Consider the following 21,439-nt stretch of genomic DNA (forward strand, 5'->3'; position numbering starts at 1 on the left):
ATAATATGCAGGTATCAGGAAATAATATGAACTTATAAATTGCTCTCCTTCAGTTTAACATACACAGAAGTATAAAAATATACCTCTGGTAAAATGTCACCTTCCTAAATAGCTGTGAGTGTAATAATATTAAGTAGAGTTTACTTTAGCTTCCTTTTGTAGGAGAGATGAATTTTGCTCTGCATTCAAGTCAAGTCTCTAAAAATAGCAAAACATAAAAGCTACAAGATTTGACTCGCCATTCCTGTCAGATGACAGTTTTTTAAGAGATCATTTGAACATTCTGGTGATGAAATGATGGTGGAGAGAAAAGTTACTTTGTTTTGCTCTACATGGCTTTACATTTTCAACAACATAGCTAGCTGCCTGCTTTGCCTACTTTTGAATGAAACAGAGACAGGAACAGTAGGATGAAAAGGAAAAAAAAAAAGTAAAAGCGTGCCCTATTATATGGAGAGCAGAGTCTTTTCTACAAGTGGAGAATTAGATATAAGTGACCAAAGAAAGCAATTCTACTTATACACTGCAACCACTACACTTTCAGAACAGGAAGGAAAACTGTTCTTATAGGTTTACTCCACTTTTACTGTTACAACTCCTGGGAATTAATTTGTTGAGAACTAGCATAATCTCAAAGTAATACAGCAGGGACTCAGGTTTAAAGCTTGCTATCGACTTTCTAAATGGAGAACTGTGAATTACTCTCCTACATGGGGAATTGTCCAAGATAACCAATAAAGTGACTGCAGAGGTACATGCTTGGCTCTATTCACGATAGTTCAAGCAAGCTAATGAGCATGGGATCACCTTAGTTATGGACACAGATGCCTAATCTTCATCTTATCTTTAAATTATTCCAACATTTCTTCCTCCAACTTCATAACAGTGAAGACCTGAGACAAGGTCAAAATCAAACGCATTTCTAAAAAAAAATGCTGAGTACATAGACACTAAAGCTCTTAGCAATTTCTGTAAACACCAGTACAGACTTCTCACACTAATAAAACAAAAACAAAAAACACCAAACAGAGTAACTATATTATTATTCTAGAAGATACATATAAATGCAAACTGCAAAAATCAAAGGAGCAGTGCAATCAATTAAATTATTTAAAAAGTCCATACAGGTACAGAGTAAAGATCCGTGAATGAACATTAAATAAGTTCAGGATATTTGTGAACACCAAAAGTGAATTTCAGCTAGTGGCAGCTGCAATTTTTCCATTATGCTCAGATTTCTATAAATTTTTAGAAGTAATTTCAAAAGCATAGGAAGGAATCCAATTTTCACAATAAGAATTCAAAATCCAGAGACTGTCTTCCTCCGGACTTGTTATTCAGAACAGTCACAACCTATACAGTGCATTCCAGAATGCACTCCAAGTTGACCCAAGGGTGAAAATCAGTGATGAACTTTCTTAACAAGCACGGAAATCTACTCCATTCCCTCTTCAATTTCAGAACTATTTTATTTCAACAGTCTTTGAAAGACACAAAAAAGAAAGGACATGCAAAGCCTGTGCTTTTACTGCTATGCAATAGAGGCACAATGAGCTGATCATTTAGGGCCTGATAGAAGCTCACCAAAGTCAATACAATCCATTCTGTTGATTTCAATGGCTTTTATACCAGGCCCTTAAATAGACTGTTAAAAATGTCTGAATGATTTTGGCTCAGTATCACCACACCCATTCAGTTTCACTGACTGGTTATTTCTTGGTGATTTGGCAAATGTGTTTATGTCTGACATAGCAGAAAATAGAAAGTTCAGAAATAGCAGTTCGTCAGTCAAAATCACTTGCCTGGTGCTTTAAAGTTAATACTATTCAACACTGGCTGGTAACTTAAGCCAGTTAAATGCTGTTGCAAATGAAAGATGAAGCATTGCATGAAGCCATGCTAAAATGGATAGAAGGATGGTTACTTACCAACGGGGCGAGCTGTTGACATTACAATGGTGTAGTGAGAACATAAAAAAGAAATTAAAAAAGAAAAGAATATCTGTCAGAATGCATGACGTGTAATGTTACGTTAAACTATGGATACTACCATGATTGCTAACCCCTCAAATGACAGCCTAAGTAAAATATTCACTATCATTTCTGTTTAGTCATATGTTACTATTACCACATTTATTTGAGCATAGTATCTGAGCAAGCTGACTGGAACCATTTTCTGAGAAACATTTTTTGTTATCTTCACATGCCATCATCAAGTATCACTGTTAGTGCCTGATAAAAGAGAAATCACTTGCATTAGAAAAAACTTTTAGATCTTGATGAACACATCAATTTAAGCTACAGACTGACAAATATCATGCCACTAGATGCAATGCATTTACTATCTGAGTCAAATATCAATTGAATTTTAAGCATGGTCAGTCACTACAGCTGTGGGGTTCACAAAAAGCCCAGGACAATTTTTCTCATTCAATAACAGGCATGAAGGCTTACAACACATTGCTTTTTCCTCACTGACAAGACTGATGAAAATATAACAAATAGGCCACAATGGCTATGGGGATTTCAACTCAGAATCTCCCAAATTACAGCTTAGGAAACTTCCACTTCCTAACAAAAAAAAAAAAAAAAAAAATTGCTGCTGAATGATTGACAGGTTAATATTGTTTCAGACTGATATCAAGACTGAAGGCTGTTACTACAACCAATGATTTCTTGATGATAGCAACAGCTGTTTATTACAGTTGTGTTGGGAGAGAGGACTGCCTGTCCCTCTGCTAATAAAATGCAGACATCCCCTTTCCCAAGAACAAAAAAGCTGGACATAAATTTGACTCAGAGTTGCCATCTGGTTACATGAAACTTCCCTTATTTTAGCAGTAGAAATAGCTACATATTTCTGAGTAATATTATTTACATATTTATTTACCTATTTATTTTAAAAGAAGATAATCAGCTCTATATCCCTACGTGCAGACTAGGGCCAAAAGCAAAAACGTGCTGATCCCTACGTAGTGCCGCATGCAAATATGGTTTTTGTTCTCAGCATTTCTGTATCTCTATCCTTACTTTGTCATATTCACTTTAATTATTTCAAGCCTACTGCCCTTTCTCAAATTTATTTTGAGACATTCTGATTTTTGGTATTATGATATATTCCTGGTCTCACAGAAAGATAAGGAATGAGTGATGTGCATCTTTCCAAGATGGAGTCTGAACACTGAATCACTGAATTCAAATTCTGTTATCATTTACAATCATGTAGCAGTTGTACAACAGTATAACAGTGAACTCCCTGACTGCATCTTCATTCATTGCTTTGAGAAGATGGAGCTGTGAGAGAGGTAGCTAAGGATTATGCTGTTGCTGCCAGGTTTGCAGTCAAAACTGCAGAAAAAACCACACACAAGGACCAAGGACCTTCAAAGTGAATTTTCAAGTGCTAAATGACTTTCTCCTTCACATGAAGGATGATTTTGTTAAAATCAATTTCAGATGAAATTAGTGAAAGTTTAAGAATTCAGAATTAAATCTTTTAACTAAAAGTAACACCATATGTGGTCCCTTTTAAGTCAACAGGAGTTTTATCCAGTACTTTGCTTCCAGGAAATACAGACTAATAACATTTCTTCACTGAATTTCTTAGCTTTTCTCATTTCCTGTTACCCTGAACATTTAATAAGCTTATATCATCATGGCTTCCTTTATGTTGGATAAACACTGTGTATTCGAATGTAAATCGCAAATCTAAGGGGAGAGTCGTACCCAAGATAACGAAAGCCTACTTTTACTGTAGGAAAATCAATTAAATTATATGTTTTGTTTGTTTGTTTGTTTGTTTCACCTTAATTTGATCAAGTTCACACTTCAGTGATTTCAAAGGATTTTTTTTGCTTGTTTCTAGTTATTGTTCATATTACAAGTCTATAATATATAAATATTAAAAGCCTGCTTCAGTGATGCATACATTAGATACAGATCTAGGCATGTTTAAAGGCTACTAAATTTGTTGCTAGATATATTGGATATCATGATTCTGCCTGTGACAAAGGAGCAGATTTAGAGCATTTCTTGGAGTTCAGTGTAGTGACTATTTTTCTCACATTACAAATGGAAAAACAATCTCTAACACAAACATGTAACAGGTTAACCTACTTCTTCAGATGAAAACAGGAAGATCTACATTACCACATATTACCTGGAGCAAACACTGAGGTAATATTTCAGCAAATGAATTATCACAATATTCTCTTTTCTTTGTTATATACTAACATCTCCCCCTCTGCAAAGCCATTTGGTGCTTTTTTGCCCTTTGAATTCAGCAAATTAAACTGAACTGTGTCCATGCATTAAATGGATGGAAATGGAAGCTGGCCTCTTGGGTCAGTTGACCCCTGTTCTAATAAAGCAATCCACTGAGACTTTGAACGTTTGATTTAACGTGTATGAAAAGAGAAGCACAGATAAAGCCAAAAATGTTTTTATTAACCTTTCACAGCTCTACTGAAAACTGTCAGCATGCACCACTAAACTGTGAAATAGTATCACCATGATATCCATTGTACCAAATCGTAGCTTATCTTTTGGAATGAAGAAATAACTATCATATTCTATTTACTAATACAGAAATATTGTCCCACAAACTTTATTTCTCTCTATAATCTTTGGCATGTCCATATCTACCGTCACAAAATACATTTGGGCAGCTCATTGTTCTGCTGGCGTTAAAACCTTTTTATCATATCAAATAGCACCCCATAAACAATGAGTGGATACTAAGGACTGGGAGATATTTTAAGAGAGAATACATTAGGTTTTTTATCATGTATTACTTACAAAATTTAATTAAGATTTTCTTTAACCTTTGACTGAGATTTATCTTACAAGTAAAGAATAACAGCAGGGAGTTCAGTTATGGTAGAGCTAATAATTCCATTATACTATGTGCATTACGTTTGACATTTGTAAACACAGTGCACTCCTTATATTTATTAGGGAATAGAACCATAATAACAACAATTTAAACTGAATTTTTACTTATGAAAGAGTGTCCGGGTAGTTTGTTACTGCTTGCTTATGAAAACGTATGCATCTATTCTTTAATAAAAAATATTAGAACAGATCATTAACTGCTGTGAGATCTTATCCTACTAAAATCAACTAGAATTTTGCCACAGATATCAATGGGAGCAGGATTTCAGATTTGTAGTAAATCAGTAGAGCACCAACAACTGCACAGGATGTGTGAAAACCAAACACAGCAGGTAAGGATTTGGCTCATTTTGCCAGAAAGCCATTGATTCATTCAGGACACAAGATCTCTCTCCATAGGAACACTCACCTCGCACAGTAAGGGTAGCAGATGCTTCCACTTTTCCAACTCGATTCTCAGCAATGCATGTGTAGGTGCCTTCATCTGTGCTCATAGCCTTCTTGATGCGCAAAGTGTAGTCATCTTTAATGTCATACCTGCGTTGCAAAAAAAAGAATGAAAATATTTTGTAGCCGACAGGAATGTACAGAAACTCTTATCTGGGATATGCTAGGCTGATTCTATCTTGGATTCAACTTTTGAAGATAAATTATTACCTAACACTAGATAATTCCACCAAGCATTAATCTTTGTGACATTTTTATTGCACTCTGCATTAGTTAGAAACTTTACATAAAATTAGTATTTCTGTGCTCACTCAGTATAAGGGTTTTATTAATATCTTGCACTTCATCTTTGATCTAGAGTAATGTGATAAAATTAAGCTATCAGACATCAATTATCAATAAATGACAGCTCAGGTTTCTCACACCTTTGGCTTTGTGAGATACATATTTTATATTTAGCTGATTTGGAATTTTTCCTTTATAAGTAGTTCTTCACTATAGCAGCAACCCCTTAGGAAAACTATGCATGTTGGTAGATTCTGACACTATAATATTATAAACAATAAAAATATATTTAAGTTCTGGAAGGTGAACATTTATGGAAAAGGCATATTAAAGAAGATTCATCAATTTCACAGAAATACTACAGAGTGATTCATTAAGAGTGAACAATTACATTCTCTTTCTTCAAATAAATTTGGAAGATTTCAATTATGTCAATTTTTTTGCTTCTACTGTTGTAATAACTGTAGAATTATGAGAATGTGTAAAATTTGAAAAAATAATGTAAGACAGCAGGCCGTGAGCATTCATTCACAAGGCATTCACAGTGGCTCAATCAAAAAAAATAGAAAAATATTATCTGTTAAATAGTTACCAGCCCGCAAAAGTCTAGCTTAAAAACTATTTTAGGCTCTGATCCAACCTCATTAAGTCAACAGGATACTTTATCTTGTATGAAATTTATTTGTCTCCTGAATCAGGAAAACACCAGTTTTCAGCATAGACATTTTGCTCTTGAAATACCCTCTTGAAAATTACTTTCAACAACATTTCTTCTAGACACACACTAATGATATCTTAACTAAGATCGAGATTTAGCTTCATATTTTCATGCATCAAATAGTGAAAAAGGCACATGAGAATAAAGAAAGATCTAGATCTCAAGAGATGTCAGTAAATGTTTACTACATAACTTCAGAAAAACTAATTTACCTTCTCTTTGTCAAACAGTAAAGACCCTGCCTGCAAGCTTGTTCAGCAAACATACTGAAATGATAGAGAAGAGCGTGCTTACATGTTTTAATGGGTAAGAATGTAATGCTATCATTTATTGGAATGTTGTGAAAATCTTTATGAGTATTTTTAAATGCTTCAGGAGCATCACGTGTACAAAATATGCATCATCTTATTCTTCTTTATTATAACTTTGAAGCAAGAGTATTGTATGCTAATAGACACAAAAGTATCTTCACTCAAAGAGCCCTATATGCTGAAATGTTTAAAGTTCTGCTATGCCTAAGGAGAGCCCATGACAACATCAATAAGATTAACTTTGTTTCACGAACAAAGAGAAGTCAAAGCATCTTCTTATACTCATCACAATGCACTACAGTTTCATTCTATACTCAGTAAGTCCATTCTAGTCATTCGCCATGAATTCAAAAAAACTATGGCTAACTGTTCTGTCAGAAAAAACAAAACAAAACAAAAAAAAAACAGATCACATCCCTTTCATTAGGAGTTCCACTTAACTGTACATGTTTCCTGTATGTCAGATTTAACTAATGAACAAGAGATATGTCAGTAGGAATACGTAGTCAGAAACTTCTAGGGAGTATTTTTTTCTAGCACAGTACTACTGAATGACATAACCAACTTAATGACAATAGAAAACTTAACATGTATTTTCTGGATTGGTTCAGAGCTGTTCAGCTACTCATTCCAAAGCCATAAGCAGCTGAGGCACATTTCATCCTGACTGTACACAAATTATGGAGTTCTGCATTCTGTGCTGCTCTTGTCAGTGGCAAATAGAACCACTGTTTTCATAATTGAGAAAAGGCAAATGGTCTCCTCTAAAAATCTCAAGAATATGACATCATATCCCACAACAATGGAGTAGTTATTTATCCTTGGCCACCACAGAGATCGCAGACAAAAGAATTTGTTTATTTTCTTGACACACAGCCATCTGTAGGGGACTGAAAATATGAAGTGGTACTCACCTCTTGCGAGATGACAAAACTAAGATCAGCTGTAATGAAAATATGAGTTGGATATAGGAATCACGTTTATAAAGCTGGGCAACAATTAGACACTAATTTTGTTACAATGGCTTTAAAAAAAAAAATAAAATGAAAGAAAGAAAAGATAAATAACATCCCTGTGGTTCACTTAACCACTCGTACCACTGCTGAGATAAAACCAGACAGGCAACAGGGCTGTATCTGATTGGCTGGCTGCTTAAACTGGGATGCAGGCAGCCTGGGACAGGGCCCGACAGTCTGCCGTGGGCTGCAGCTGACTCGTTCTTCATTTCACCGATGCGCTGGTGCTGATATGCCAGCCAGCTGCCTTGGAGGCTTCAGCAGTCTTTATGCTTGCACCTGCCAATCATGCAAATTGTGCAAAGGCTGCTGGGGGAAAAAGCCAGCTGCATGGCATGCCAGGACGCAGAGAGGGAGCACAGCCATAATCTCCCACGTGGATTGTGAAATGCAGGAAGCAGTAAATGTGTCACTGTCATGGCACAGTTATCAATTACTTCAAGGAGCGGACCTGCTCTCCTAGTCTGCTTCTCCAACAAGACCATACTGAGTTTTTGGACCACCATGGCAGAACATGCCGTCTAGCAATTGGAATCATCCACAGATGGGCCCATGGGATAGCATAACCATCTGCTGTCCTGAAGTACTGATATGCTGCCCCTCAGTCATCTGATCCTCTCACACTGTCCCTAGAAGTCACCACGGTTCAGTGAAGAGCTTTGACAGATGAAGCAGGCAGGAAGGAATAAGAAGAAAACTGGCTTCTAGCTTTAGTTGATCTATGCATAGTAGCTCAAAGAGCTTGTGTGAGAAAGGTGCCATGAAATAACAAAGTGAGAAGGCTGAACGTGGTTGTACCTTCTAAGTTTCTCGAGCAAAATCTAGAATAGTGTTTGATCTCCTCTCAATCCAGAGCTTCCTATGCCCTCAACAAGATGTTTCCATCTGAGTTTCTGGAGAAGTTCAATCCCATCTGGATCAGTTCCAAGCTGACACTTAGGAATTGGGCTCAAGGCCTCTTTGATTGTCAGTGCTGCTCAGACAGAGGTGGCCAGACTTCTGGATTGATGGTGGGGCAGCAGAAAACCAAAGTGTACCAGTTATGCTGGTGTGCTAAGAAGGCAGTGTCTTCAAAATATGTGCAATGTCAAGAAACACCTTCCCACATACTACCCTAATATTGCAGTCTCTTAGCCAAGTAATGCCAACATTCTGCACAAAATGTAGGGTGTCAGACATCTGCTGCATATGTTTATGGACATCTAATTGATTTTAAATACTTCCCTTTGTTAAACATTTGGAGGTGCTTAACCTTTCAGTTTAGCTGAAACTTCAGCCATCAAATTGCTCTGAAAGAGGTCTTTGGAACAGCTAGTCCCAGTGTTAAAAAACCCAGCCACTTTTGGGTGTTGTGTTACATAACTTCTGCTATGAACAAGTAATAGCTCACATAGATCTGTCTTTAATTAACTAAAAGGAAGGGGGCCAGGGGATTGGAAAGGAAGAAAGAAACAGAGAAAACAACAAGCAGATGAGAAAACACTGCTGGTGAGGAAATTCTAATAGAAATTGGGTGATTTTGAGTGAAATCTGGCAGTCTCTGGCACATATGAATACATTCATTGTTGCTAGTTTTGATTAATGACAGTTGTACAATAGTGTGCTGACAGTCACTGCCATACAGTCACTTTTTTTTTTTTTATATGAAACACTGTTGAAAATGCAACCCAATCAGATTTGGCCCCTGAACAACATGTGCTATCATCACTGTACCGTGAATTGAGATTGATTGGTAACCAGCTGTGACAAAGTGGGAAAAAGAGCCTTGTCTTTTTCAAGAAAAGAAAAGAAAAAAAATAATTAAAAAAATCTGATTTGTGTCAAAACCATTACCATCTGCTCAACCAAATAACAAATAAAACAAAACACATTAACTGTTTTTAACTATCACAAATTAAAATACTGAGGTTGGATTCATGCACTGGCTTAAGGACCTAAGAATAATCTTGAATTACACTGGTTTTGTTGCAGTTTGCAGGGTTTCTTTTTTACATATTCAAAAGTGTATTTGTCCCTATTCAGCCACCAATCTTCCATGGCTATCTAATAAAAGAGAGCGAGAGAGAGATAGAGATAGAGAATAAGAGAATTCAGTGAAGTTAAAGAGATTTAACAGTATGCTTTTTGCATTTGATATACATTCTACTGAGTGCTTCATAGAACCCTCAAATTTCCAGATTTTAACAATTGTGCAGGCAGTTATGCATGAAAATATGTGCTTCTTTGTCTTTTGCATGCACAGGTAGCACAGCTGTGTGTGCAGATGGAGTCATTACATTCTTAGATATCCAGCTAGTGATACACTTTCTTCATCTGTGCATTTTAAAGTTAGGAGATTGTAGTACTATTTTCAATAAATTCAACAAATTCAAATAAAAAAAGAAGATATTCTTCCTGCTGAAGGGAGAACGCAATAGTCACATCTTAATTGCTGTGAACTGATGTCACTGGCCTCAAAAAATTACATCAATGTATATCAGGCACTTATTTTCTTTGTATTTAAGTTTTGTAGGGCTTCCTTTTTTTTTTTTTTTTTTTTTTTTTTTCCCCTTTTCTTTCTTTTTTCTTTCCTTGCAATACATGCATACAAAACTTGAAGATTACTCACAATACTAAAGAGAGACACTACTGGCCCAAAACAGTGAACATGATGGAGTTAAGCAGGCTTAAACTTCCATCTCCACTTCTCCTTTATGGTTCTGGCACTTTGCTTTCCAGCATAGTGCCACAGCTTTTCACTAGCTCCAGAAGCCAGAGAGAAACTGTAGTGAAGATGAGAAGCATGAAACCGTTATCTGCTTCAGCCTTATGTGGTACAGAAGCAGAAAGAAGAGCTGCCATTCCCATCAGGTAAGCATTTATCCCTACTGCCAGCTCCCTTAAATGAAACATTTGTTTTGCACTTCCAGCTCATGCGGCGATAAGCAGAAGAAAGATGATGCACAAACCAATGTGAGTGACACAGCAAAAGATAAGGCAGCCCTCTCATTTTTGTTCCCTACTAAAACCTGAATCAGAGACAGAGAGCATAAAAATGCATGTATTTGTGTGTTACGGTCCTAAATTACTTTCTTGTACGACTATGATCTTGGCTGCTTTTTGCTCAGTGGCTCTTAGATGTAGCTGAAGGCTATGGTAGACTGACCGATTGAAGGGCTGTCCCCAAGTGCTGACATGGCAGCTGCCACTCACACACGCGTTTGAGAGAGAGAATTTGCTGATTCCCATTCATTCCTTGGCTATGCTATTCATACCAAACAAAGGTATAAGACAATGTGACATTACCTTGAATTTCTTATTGTGAGGTATATATCATAATGGTTTATAAAATGGTTTACTGGCTTCATGCCAACAAGCCAGCAAAGAGTTAAGTGATACAGGTTACTATCCTCTATTTTTAATTAAAATATATTGACAGCAGATTCTGCTTCAGTCCAAAATCTTTTATGGGTTTTAACCAGCAGATTCTTTATAATTTTTTCTGGTTGACACTCTCAATTGCAATAATATGAAACACAGAACCTCACTCCATTATCCCTTAAGCCAAGGCATTCAACAAAAGGGCCTAAATCTCATAAAAGATGAATGCAACAGCTACAGTCAATGTGCCAATATTGTGAAACTGTTCCCATGTCCAAGGAAATAATGTTCTCTGACTTCTCTGGAAGCATTATACTATGCAGCACTACTCTTGTGAATGAACACACATATGTCAATGCACTTAATTAGTATTTCTCAAAATCAGCAGCCATGAGCTCAGAAGAAACCCAAGAATGAAAAATGGGACTCTTTTTTTTTTTTATTTCCACTAAAATAATTTGAAAACACATATAAGTTTAGAACAGAACATGTTTGGGAAACTGTGTCTTAGTAAACACTCTAAAATGACAGAGGCTTTCTTTCGTCTCTACAACTCTGTTTGCACAGAGAAGTACTCATAAAGAATTACCACATGATAATTATCCAAAATGGGCTTCTGATTTGATTTTAGTTCCAGACAGGCCTCCATATTTGAAAAGCTTGAACCTCAGTAGAAGTATGAGCTAAGAGACCATGTAATGACTTGGCATGGAGACCTACCCTCCTGTCAGCAGAAGTAGTCCGTTACCTCACAGTTGAGACACATTTGTCTGGCACTTGGGGAGCTTTGTATTATTAATGCCTATATCATACATTCATGTATGATGAAAAACACCCTTGATACTTAGGATTATCTGCTCAGCACATCACTGAAATTAATTTTAAGGAGGTTAGTTTTATGGAAAAACAGTGTTTTGTTTTTTCTTACCATAAGAACTGTGTTCCAGTCCTTTCAAGTATCATTTTTAGCAACTGAAAAGTAGTTCTCAAAGCTAAAATTTTAATCTTTCACTGTTTTCACAGATTATTATTATTATTTTTTTTTTAACTGAGATGACAAAGTTTATATCTCATACAAGAATAGAGTATATCTAAAACAAACCAAATCCCTCTAGGGCAACCATCCCAACCATCCCAGAAGCATTAATAAGTTGTAGTCACAGCTCTTGAATTTTACTCCTGCTTGAATAAAACTATCAGCTTCCCTTTCTTGAACATTTCCCAGAAAAACAGAACACTTTTTCATTCTATCATATTTAATAGTCAATAAACTGATAATACTAAGCCTAAATTGCTTGATTTCTTTATGCTTCTAAAGGAAACATGCTACCTCAATATTTTGAAGCTTATACATGCAATGTATAAACTATGTGATTATGAAGCTTTTATTTGTTATATTCTGTTTTTACAACACTAACAAAAGATTCAAGCACTGGAATAGGTAATTTGAGCAAAATTCTACATCAAGTTTTCTTGAGTCTCATTCCTGACAGAAGTACTTACTTATTTCTGTCTTTCATGATTGGAAAAATGGAAATGGCATTGGAAATGATTCTGAAAAATACACCTTTCTGCCAGTATTAAATTTTCCTTCAGGACTCTATTAGTGACTCCATTACTTTTCAAACATTCAACGGTTTTAGGATGTTACGTAAGAGAGGATAAAAACTAAACAATTCACTAATGACAATCATATTTCAAGTGCACTGCCACTGATCACTTTATAGATTATCAGTGATTCACTCATCAAAGAGAAAACATGTAGGGTGCTAGCTGACATGATTCCTTTTTGGTTGCTGTATGTGGGGCTGTAAAACTATTTTTCCAACCTTGAATGTTATGTAAACAACTGGAGACTGTTATCATGCACCCTCAAACAGACTGCATGAAACAATAGCTCTTCTTCAGCTGTGGCAAGATCTGACACTTAACATGAAGCTAATTTAAATGTCAGTTCTGTTAACCACTTCTCTGCTGCTCAGTCTAGCACGTACCAAACACTCCTGCTCACAGCTTTTAATACTTCATGCAAATAAAAGGCAGATAACTGCTGGGTTAGACTACAGACCTCTGGGATAACTGGGATGATATATCTACAGGACATTATTCAATGCCATGCATAGAGAGATTTCAATTGTCAAAAAATACTCTAATTCACACTTTCACATGCCCATCTATTCTTCAGGAAACTCAAGGAATATTTTTCCACTTACAGATTGAGAAGGCATCACTGGAAAGCAAAACATCCACCAGAAAACAGAGATATTGAACAAAAAGAACCAACAATGAGGTATGCCATTTTGACGCTACATACGAAAACCTGCCTCTCTTTTACTACGTCATCTCTCTATCTCTAAACAATCTATCTGGCTTTATAGGAGAATTTTCTTCAAATAATTCAACGTAACAGCTAAACACACATCTACACTGTATGCTGTTGAAATCCACCCGTGTGCTGGTAAGCAACACAGCCTCTTCGCAAGTTATATTATAGCTTGCCCTGTTCCAGCCATGTGCCGCATTAAACCCAACGTAACAACATCCTCTGCAAACTGTCTTTACTCCCTCCACATGTACATAAGAATACAAACAACATATTAAACCTTTTTCTTCCACTGGCTCCTTTTGACATGCTATTAAGAACACCCAATCTTCTCCCTTATGTTCCTCACAGAGGGAACTAATCTCCGTTTGAGGCCTGGCTTAGAAAACAAAAGATGGGCATACAAATCATACTGTTTCTAACCAGAGGTGGTGAATAGTACATGTAAAATATAGCTAATATGAAAAACATCCTATTTTCCTGACCCTTTATTTAAAACTGCTAATTATTATTAACAGCAGCAGAAATTTGCTGATGTAACCGAAGATTATATCCATTATAGTACTAAAACACACTCTTTACTCTAATTAATTTTCAATACACATTAGACTGCATTTTGTTACAAACTGCACAGAGATTAACTCGACCAAAGCACACAGTACTGCAGTGTTATTAGCTCATATTTCATTGAAAGGTCATTCTATCCTTGGTTGTGTCTAGAGGAGGCTGTAGTTAAATACCTCACTATCCCATCCACAGAATATAAATAGAATTATGTAGCTCTGTGTTTACTCACAGAACTCACAGTTTTACCACTTCTTGAAAACTACTGTTTCTCTGGCTTACAGGGACTTATCCTGTGATCATGCAAAAATACAAATGCAGAACACTTCCTGCCATCAGACCTTTTTTGGATGACCTCTTAAAAATATAACATTTGAGAACTTACTGAGGTAAGATTCTCCGTAAAAAACATTTAAATTTGTTTCAAAGACTTGTACCTGGAAGACAGGTACACAAATTTTGTGATCTTCTCTTCTTAGTTTTGATCCCACAAGAAGTCATGGCGAAAAACACAGAAATTGCAGCACTTAGTGAAAATGCACACCTGTCAGAAGTGTGACAGACAGAATTTCTGTTCAGCCTATATTTATGCAATTATTTTTTAGGCACAAGGGCCAGATTTAAAAACACAGCAGGATTAATATCTATGAAGATTTTATTTGGAGCTAACATATCTACAAATAAATTAACTATAAGCTCTCAACTGTAGTTAAGGTTAAACCTTATGGCTTGTCATTTACAGCAATTAAAAAAAATGTTTACAGTTCTCAGAAAACAATGACAATACTTTAATGCACTTAAATGTATATAAATTTTAAAAACCAGAAAATAATTCATTTTCCCTAATGCTTTTTAATGAATATTTTTAATTTTTAGTGACTACGTTTTTCATTAGTGGGTATCACTGCTCTGTCTCATCTAAGAGCCTGCAATCTCTTAGCACAATATACTCTTGATAAACTACACACTGTTTTCCTTCTGAAGCATCACTCTTGATTTTTCTGCCTACACTCTTCCATTGTGTGGACAGTACATAAAACAAATACATCTTCCTGCTGGTGTAGATGCCACTCTTCATTTCTAGTATAATATTCATCTAATCAGACAATGCCTGTAAATGCAACTTACAAGAGCAGGTTGTAATTTCATTAGAGATGTATTTACTAAGCTAAGCCAGCTGTTCTTTGCTGGAATGCAAAAAAAGGCCCAAGTGATTGCTACTCAGTCATTTTTAAGGCAACTGAAAAATACATTTGCTGAGCTAACTTCACTTTCCCAAAGAGCTGGCACTGTTAGCTTCTTCTGTGTAAAAGGTTTAAACAGTTATTATAGTGTGTCATAAATTTTAACTTGTAATTGAAAATCTCTTCACTTCCTGAGGAAAAAAAAAAAATACGTATTACTTGCTATGTAATTACAGACTGTGCAGCTGCTCTCTTTGACTCTGCTAGAAAATTTGAAGACATGAAACACTGTACAAACCTTATTCAAATTTTATTAAAGTGCTAGTCATAGATATGCCACTCTCATATTGGAGACTCTCAAGTAATATCACTTTTTTCTTGTTACTAGGAATGAAAAGCAGATGAATCAAGAGTTGATTCAAGCCATATTGAATTCCTGACAACACAGGAGACCATCAGACTCTTAGCAAGAAAGTATAATCTCTATTTCTGCCAAGCAGACATCAAAGGGAAGCTACCTGAACCTGTGGTTAGAAAAAGACTTCAATGTATAAGTAAAAATGATTTTCATTTAATTTTCAGTATTTCCTGATCATTCTGCATAGCTGCAACTGGCTGAGTTGCTTTAGTACAGCTTTAGAACAATTTTTGTGCCATTTCCTTGAGGTGCTTATAAAGAAAAGAAACACTATTCATGAAGTTGTGAATCTAGTATTTCAGCCAAAGGCATAAAGACTACTGACCTCACAATATCCTGTTCACCTCCAGTAATTTGACACGAGTCATACTTGATTAACTATTCCGTTCGCCTTTGTATACTGTGGAAGGTATGGCGTGATGTTGAATCTTTAGAGCAAGCAAGTAAAATAAAATATACACCACGCGCCTCTATCCTGGTTTCACAATCCATTTCAGTTTCTTCTCGCTGATTTAAAATGGACAGCTTCTGGAAAAACAGCTTTATACAACCTACATTTCACATTGCCCTTTATTTCTGCCTATGGGTACAGCATCAGTATTTTTAGCAAGCTACTAATATGCTGGGATTGGTTTAGGGTCTAAAAAGAATTTTCAAGTCTGAATAATTTAATTAATTATTACAAAAATATACATAGCTTGCTCTGAAAGTAATGCCTCCTAATTATTTCCATGGAACCTACCACAGATACAAAGAGCACAGTAACAAAGATAGGGCAAATTCTCAGTTACATAACACTGTCTTTCTACATAGTCACCACCATAAGCTGTGCATTCTCACCAGTAATGAACAAAAGCCTGCAAGGCACACCTGTAAAAATCTGCATGGGTCACTGAAATGTGGCTCTTGCTTCTACTGAAACACAGTCACTGCATCACAGTGCTCACATTCACTGTTTGGTCTCCATAAAAGCTCATCAACTGTTAATAAATGTAAATGGGTTCTTTACACACACTTCCATGCTGGACACCATTCCATCAGACTGTCCCTCTTCTGCCATCTGTCACATGGCAGCAAAACATAATGCAATATTGGTGGGAAGGTTCAACTTCTACTGCGACATATCATCACATTCATCTTTGAGGTCATGGGCCAACACAGTAAAACAGAAGGCAAAAAAATCCTAAGAATACAGCTATGCATAATTCACACCACCACTTCCACTTGGTACTTCCTAATGCTTTCTTAATTCCTGTCAAAGATACAGAAAAGCTACATAAAAAGCTCCATGATGTGTACAGAGATCTTTGAAATCTCAGGTCATGTCTAGAGGATTTAGGAAAAGAAGCTCCCTCTGAGTGACAGAGAGACATATTTTTTGCAGACACTTTAAAAATATTGACTAGTTGAACAACTTTTAGGTCTTAAATTCAAAAATATAAGCTGATAGTTGTTTTAGATCATTAATTCAAAATAGTGAAAATTTGGAATACAGATCTGTACACTCAGAATAAACTTGTGTCCCATCTGTTCTTAGTTTCAAAGCACAATTGTTCATAAATTTCTGGGTAATTACGAAGACAATTAAACAAAATACCTAAATTAAGATTTTTTAAATTTTCATACTTTCAAACACATTTACTTCTTTAGAAGTTATTCCCTCCCCCAGTCCAACTGTGAGTGGAGATGTTTACAGTTCACCAGGGACTTATATAATTAAAACTGTAATAGCCTGAAATTATTTCCCAATTATTACTCAACACACCAATTGGTGGAGCAGTACTGTTTATATTTGCAACCAGAAATTACTGCTATTGCTTTTCTCTTTGCTTTCACATATTTCAGTAAAAAATTGAAAGAACTTGAAGGAACTAATATAGAAAAGCAGAGAAGGGTTTCTGGAATACTATGGATACAGCATCACTGATTCTGGCATTCATCATCAGTGGAATACAGAAACAAAACGCATAGAAATACAGAGTATTCAGTTTATCCCACTTTGCTGTTACTGACCAACGTATTTTTGAAAATTAAATTAATAATAGAAAATTATAATAATTTGCAGTACTTACTGAAGCAGGTATCTACTATAATTATCTTGTAACCTAGGGATGTGGCCAAAAGGAAATTATTGGAATAATAATTAAAAAACAACAACAAAAAAGCCCCACAGCCAAAACCAGAAGGGCAAATGTGCAGAGAACATCACTAGCTGTAGAAAGAGGAAATTGTTTTTGAAATCTCTAAGACAAATAGCAGCACAGATCTGCTCAGAAAAAGGATTTATTTATTTATGAAATTATAACAAAGGGAATTCCTTCAAATTTCATAATTCACCATTTATATTAAAATGCTTAAAATACAGGACTTCAAAAAATGAAAGTGACATTCTTTTCTAACCTCAAAAAAAAAAAAAAAAAAAGAAAAAGAAAAAGAAAAAGAAAATTTTATATTTCATCAAGGAGAAAAAAATTAAGAAATTTCTGCCTGAATTTTCATTTTCTCGCCTCATTCTTTCAACTCACCCTTGGGAAAATTTGTTTGCATTAAAAAACAGAGAAAAATTCACTTCAGATAGTTTATCTTCTGTGATTAAACAACGTGCATCATGGTTTGGAAATTTCCACCCTTTGGACATTGAAGATTCTGCTTATGTATATTGTTTTTGAAAACATACAATCCTGATAATTGGTGTTTGTTTTTAAGGCATTAATACTGGACCACTAGATGATCAAAATCCATATGGTGGTAACCTTCTACATAGGCAATAGCACTGGCCATCCTCTATCACCCAAGGTGGCCTCCAGCATGAGATGCTGTAACTCTGCACATTACTCACCCATCCCCATGATGGTCTAAAGAAGACATAGCTGAAGACATAGCTCTGTTTTCTACTTGAAGATGCCCAAAGACAATTAATTAATCATTTAACAGCAGTGAAAAGAAAAAAAAAAAAGAAAAAGAAAACCACTGCAGAAATGAACAGTTTCTGAGAGTGAAGTTGAATATCATCAGAAGGTATCTGATATTAAAACACTATGATAACTGTTCCCATTTCCTGTTACATTTTTTATCTTAGAAAAAAAGACATCACAACTGGACAGAAGAAATTACCTCAAAACACACAGTAACTTGTTTTTAACAGTAAAATATATAAAAAAGGTACATAAAACCATTTTAAAAACCTAATCCAGCATGCAGCCTAATCAAAGGCACTGCAACTGCACCACCTGTTCTGCTTACAAGACCTAGAAGTAGGTATGATTTAAAACAACTTAAGCAGTAAGACTAAATCACAGCAGCACAATACATTCACTAGTATTTAATTAAATAATTCCATGTTCACATCAAACATAGAGCTGAGGAAGTGGAAGCAAAAACAGCTACAGACCAATTTGAGTTTTGTTATTTTATTCAAGATTTAGATATTGAAAAACAAGTGATGTTAACCCCAGATGTAATGATGACCATTTACTGTATGACTCCTAGGAATTATCACACTTTACCTAGTTAGGGTGAAGATGTAAGGCATGCTGTAATGATGAAATAAGCCAAAACTTCCAACTTGTTTTAGTTAGTCCCCGTCACAGCAGTGTGCTCTCAGAACATTTGATATACACTGACAGGGTTAAACCAGTCAAACACCAACACAGTTGCTCTTTTTTTAAGACCATGATTGGAGAAGCAGAAATAATACTGGTGACCAAAAGAATTAACCTAGTGTTTTCCACTTCTGATAAAAATATCAGAAGTTCTTTTGACTTCTCCAGTGGAAGAGTTTTCTGAGACATAGTGAACATTAGCAGAACCAGCAAAGCTCTGCCACAAATGCATCCCATAAGTGTCACAGAGAAAGTCTGTACCTTTCCCTTTTCTGAAGGCTACTTTTACTAGTGCAGCCCTTAAGACATCTTCAGTTTTGTCCTGAAGATGCAGTGAATAGCCGTCTGTTTACAACAGCTATGCATCAGTTTTCTTCCTTGCACTGGAATCCATGACCTGGACAATGCAGCTCAGAGTGCATTTCCCTGCTCAGCTGGCTCTAGAACACAGTTTGTAGTGCCAAAGACCAGAAACATGGGAAATATCAAGAGTAGTTTCAAAGCTTCTCAACAGTGGAAGTTTGAATGCGAGGGGAACACAAATGTTGCTCTCACCTTCCTCTTGGCAGGTCTGCATCGTCCTTCTTCCAGCGGACGGTGGGCTGCGGGTCCCCCTGCACCTGGCACCGGAAATCCACGGCCTCCTCCTCCAGCACCACCTGGTTGATTGGTCGCCTGAGAAACGTGGGCCGCTCTTAAAAAGAGATATTAAAAATTAAATTCCTCAGTGAGTCAAAGGGCTGAAATGAAAAAAAACTTTTGACTTTTCAGCAAATTTTTGTTTACCAAACCGCAGAAGATAGAAAAGAGGGCTAGGTTCCACAACTTCAGACAAGTGGAACTGATGATGTGCACCGGCAGCCAGAACAGTGATGGCTGGGATGGAGATGCTGAGGTTGTCATGTCTGGCCTTCACATAAATGCTGAGTGCCACTAGCACGAAGCGCGTGCCAGCACCGGCTGTCTGCCTGTCACAGCAACTGGGGACGTCTTCCAGATCATGCCCTTCCATGTGAACTCTTTAGCTCTGCACTGCTGCATGGTCTAAGTGTGATTTAAAAGCTACTGTCTGCTCCAGAAATATATGAGCTGCCCACAGAGATATCCTGCCTTTGGCAATGATCAATAGCTTGATGCTTTGGAGGAAAATGCAAACTGTGTGTTAGGTGTCCCAACCGATTGAGAGCTGTTGTGTGGAGGTCAAATCTTCACTAATTTCCATCACTAACTTCATCATGGAAAAAATAAATTAAGGCCTCAATAATAAGTTCTGTTTACCCTTGTTATGTTAGTCTGCAAAGCTACAAATATTATTAATCATCATAATGTTGCACAGGCCTGTTTGAAATCCAGATGCAGAGCCACAATCTGATGTCAGTTAGAGTGGTACAAACTCAAAGTACCGGTAATTTCATTTGAAAGGATGTCACTGGGGTTAGTTTCCAAGTTGCCTTTGGATTGCATAAATTTTGTTCTGTCCTCTCCTAGCCATACCACACTTTTATTGTCATAAATTATTTATGCCAGAGACAAACCATTATAAGACTGGGTTTACATGAAGCAATATTTCCACTCAAGACAGGGATTTATTATAAAGACATCTAAAACCAGTTACACACTACTTTTCACATTTCATTCTCAGTAAGTTGAGTGGTATGATGTCACTTAGAAAATTATTCAAAATTTACACAGATGTAAGCAATACCAGACTCTGACTTAGGCAGATTGTTTTCCTAACCACAGAGCTGAATTTATGGGCTTGCTATAGATGTTTAACATATGCAAATTGAAAAACAAACAAATAAACAAACAAAAACATTAAAAGAACATTAATAAAGTTGCAAAATTTAACATGCAGCACCTAAAAGCCAGAAGTGTCAAAATTAAGGCTGTTTGTATGCCTTTTCTTCATTCCCTTTCTGCTTTATCGGAACGGTTGCAATTACATGATCACATGCAACTCTTCCCCTAAACATGTCTGTATGGTTGGTTTTCATCTAATGAGCAGGTGTTTAATATTTTGCTTTTGTTGTACTGTTTAGTGGGTGGCCTCCTGTTGCACAACTCAAACCTCTCTTCAAAGAAAGAATTATTACTTTCCTCCTGATCTCCATTACACCTATCTCAATGCTTCATAAACAATTCATTTACTTTCACAGCCCCTCTCGGAGGGATGTGATAGAGATCTAAGAAAGCAAGCTTAAAAAAAAATCTGCTAAATTTTCATGCCTAATTTGAGACACAAAACTGTCAATTTATTTTTTCTTAAGAATTTAGCATTCATTTTATATGTTCAAAGCTCAGCTTCCACTGAATTCA

General features: G+C 36.1%; 1 protein-coding gene across 1 annotated transcript in view; it reads right to left on the bottom strand.

Annotated features, from left to right (window-relative positions):
* Window positions 1-21,439, bottom strand: part of ROBO2 (roundabout guidance receptor 2) — an 872,799-nt gene that overhangs the window by 122,574 nt on the left and 728,786 nt on the right. The window contains exons 5-7 of the mRNA XM_052666711.1: window positions 19,676-19,814; window positions 5,302-5,429; window positions 1,929-1,940 (exon numbers count right to left, since the gene is read on the bottom strand). Of these exons, the coding sequence (XP_052522671.1) occupies window positions 1,929-1,940; window positions 5,302-5,429; window positions 19,676-19,814 (279 nt within the window). The remainder of the gene's footprint in view (window positions 1-1,928; window positions 1,941-5,301; window positions 5,430-19,675; window positions 19,815-21,439) is intronic.

Source organism: Tympanuchus pallidicinctus, unplaced genomic scaffold (genome assembly GCF_026119805.1).
Source record: "Tympanuchus pallidicinctus isolate F22 unplaced genomic scaffold, pur_lepc_1.0 scaffold10, whole genome shotgun sequence".
In the NCBI taxonomy this organism is placed as follows: Eukaryota; Metazoa; Chordata; class Aves; order Galliformes; family Phasianidae; genus Tympanuchus; species Tympanuchus pallidicinctus.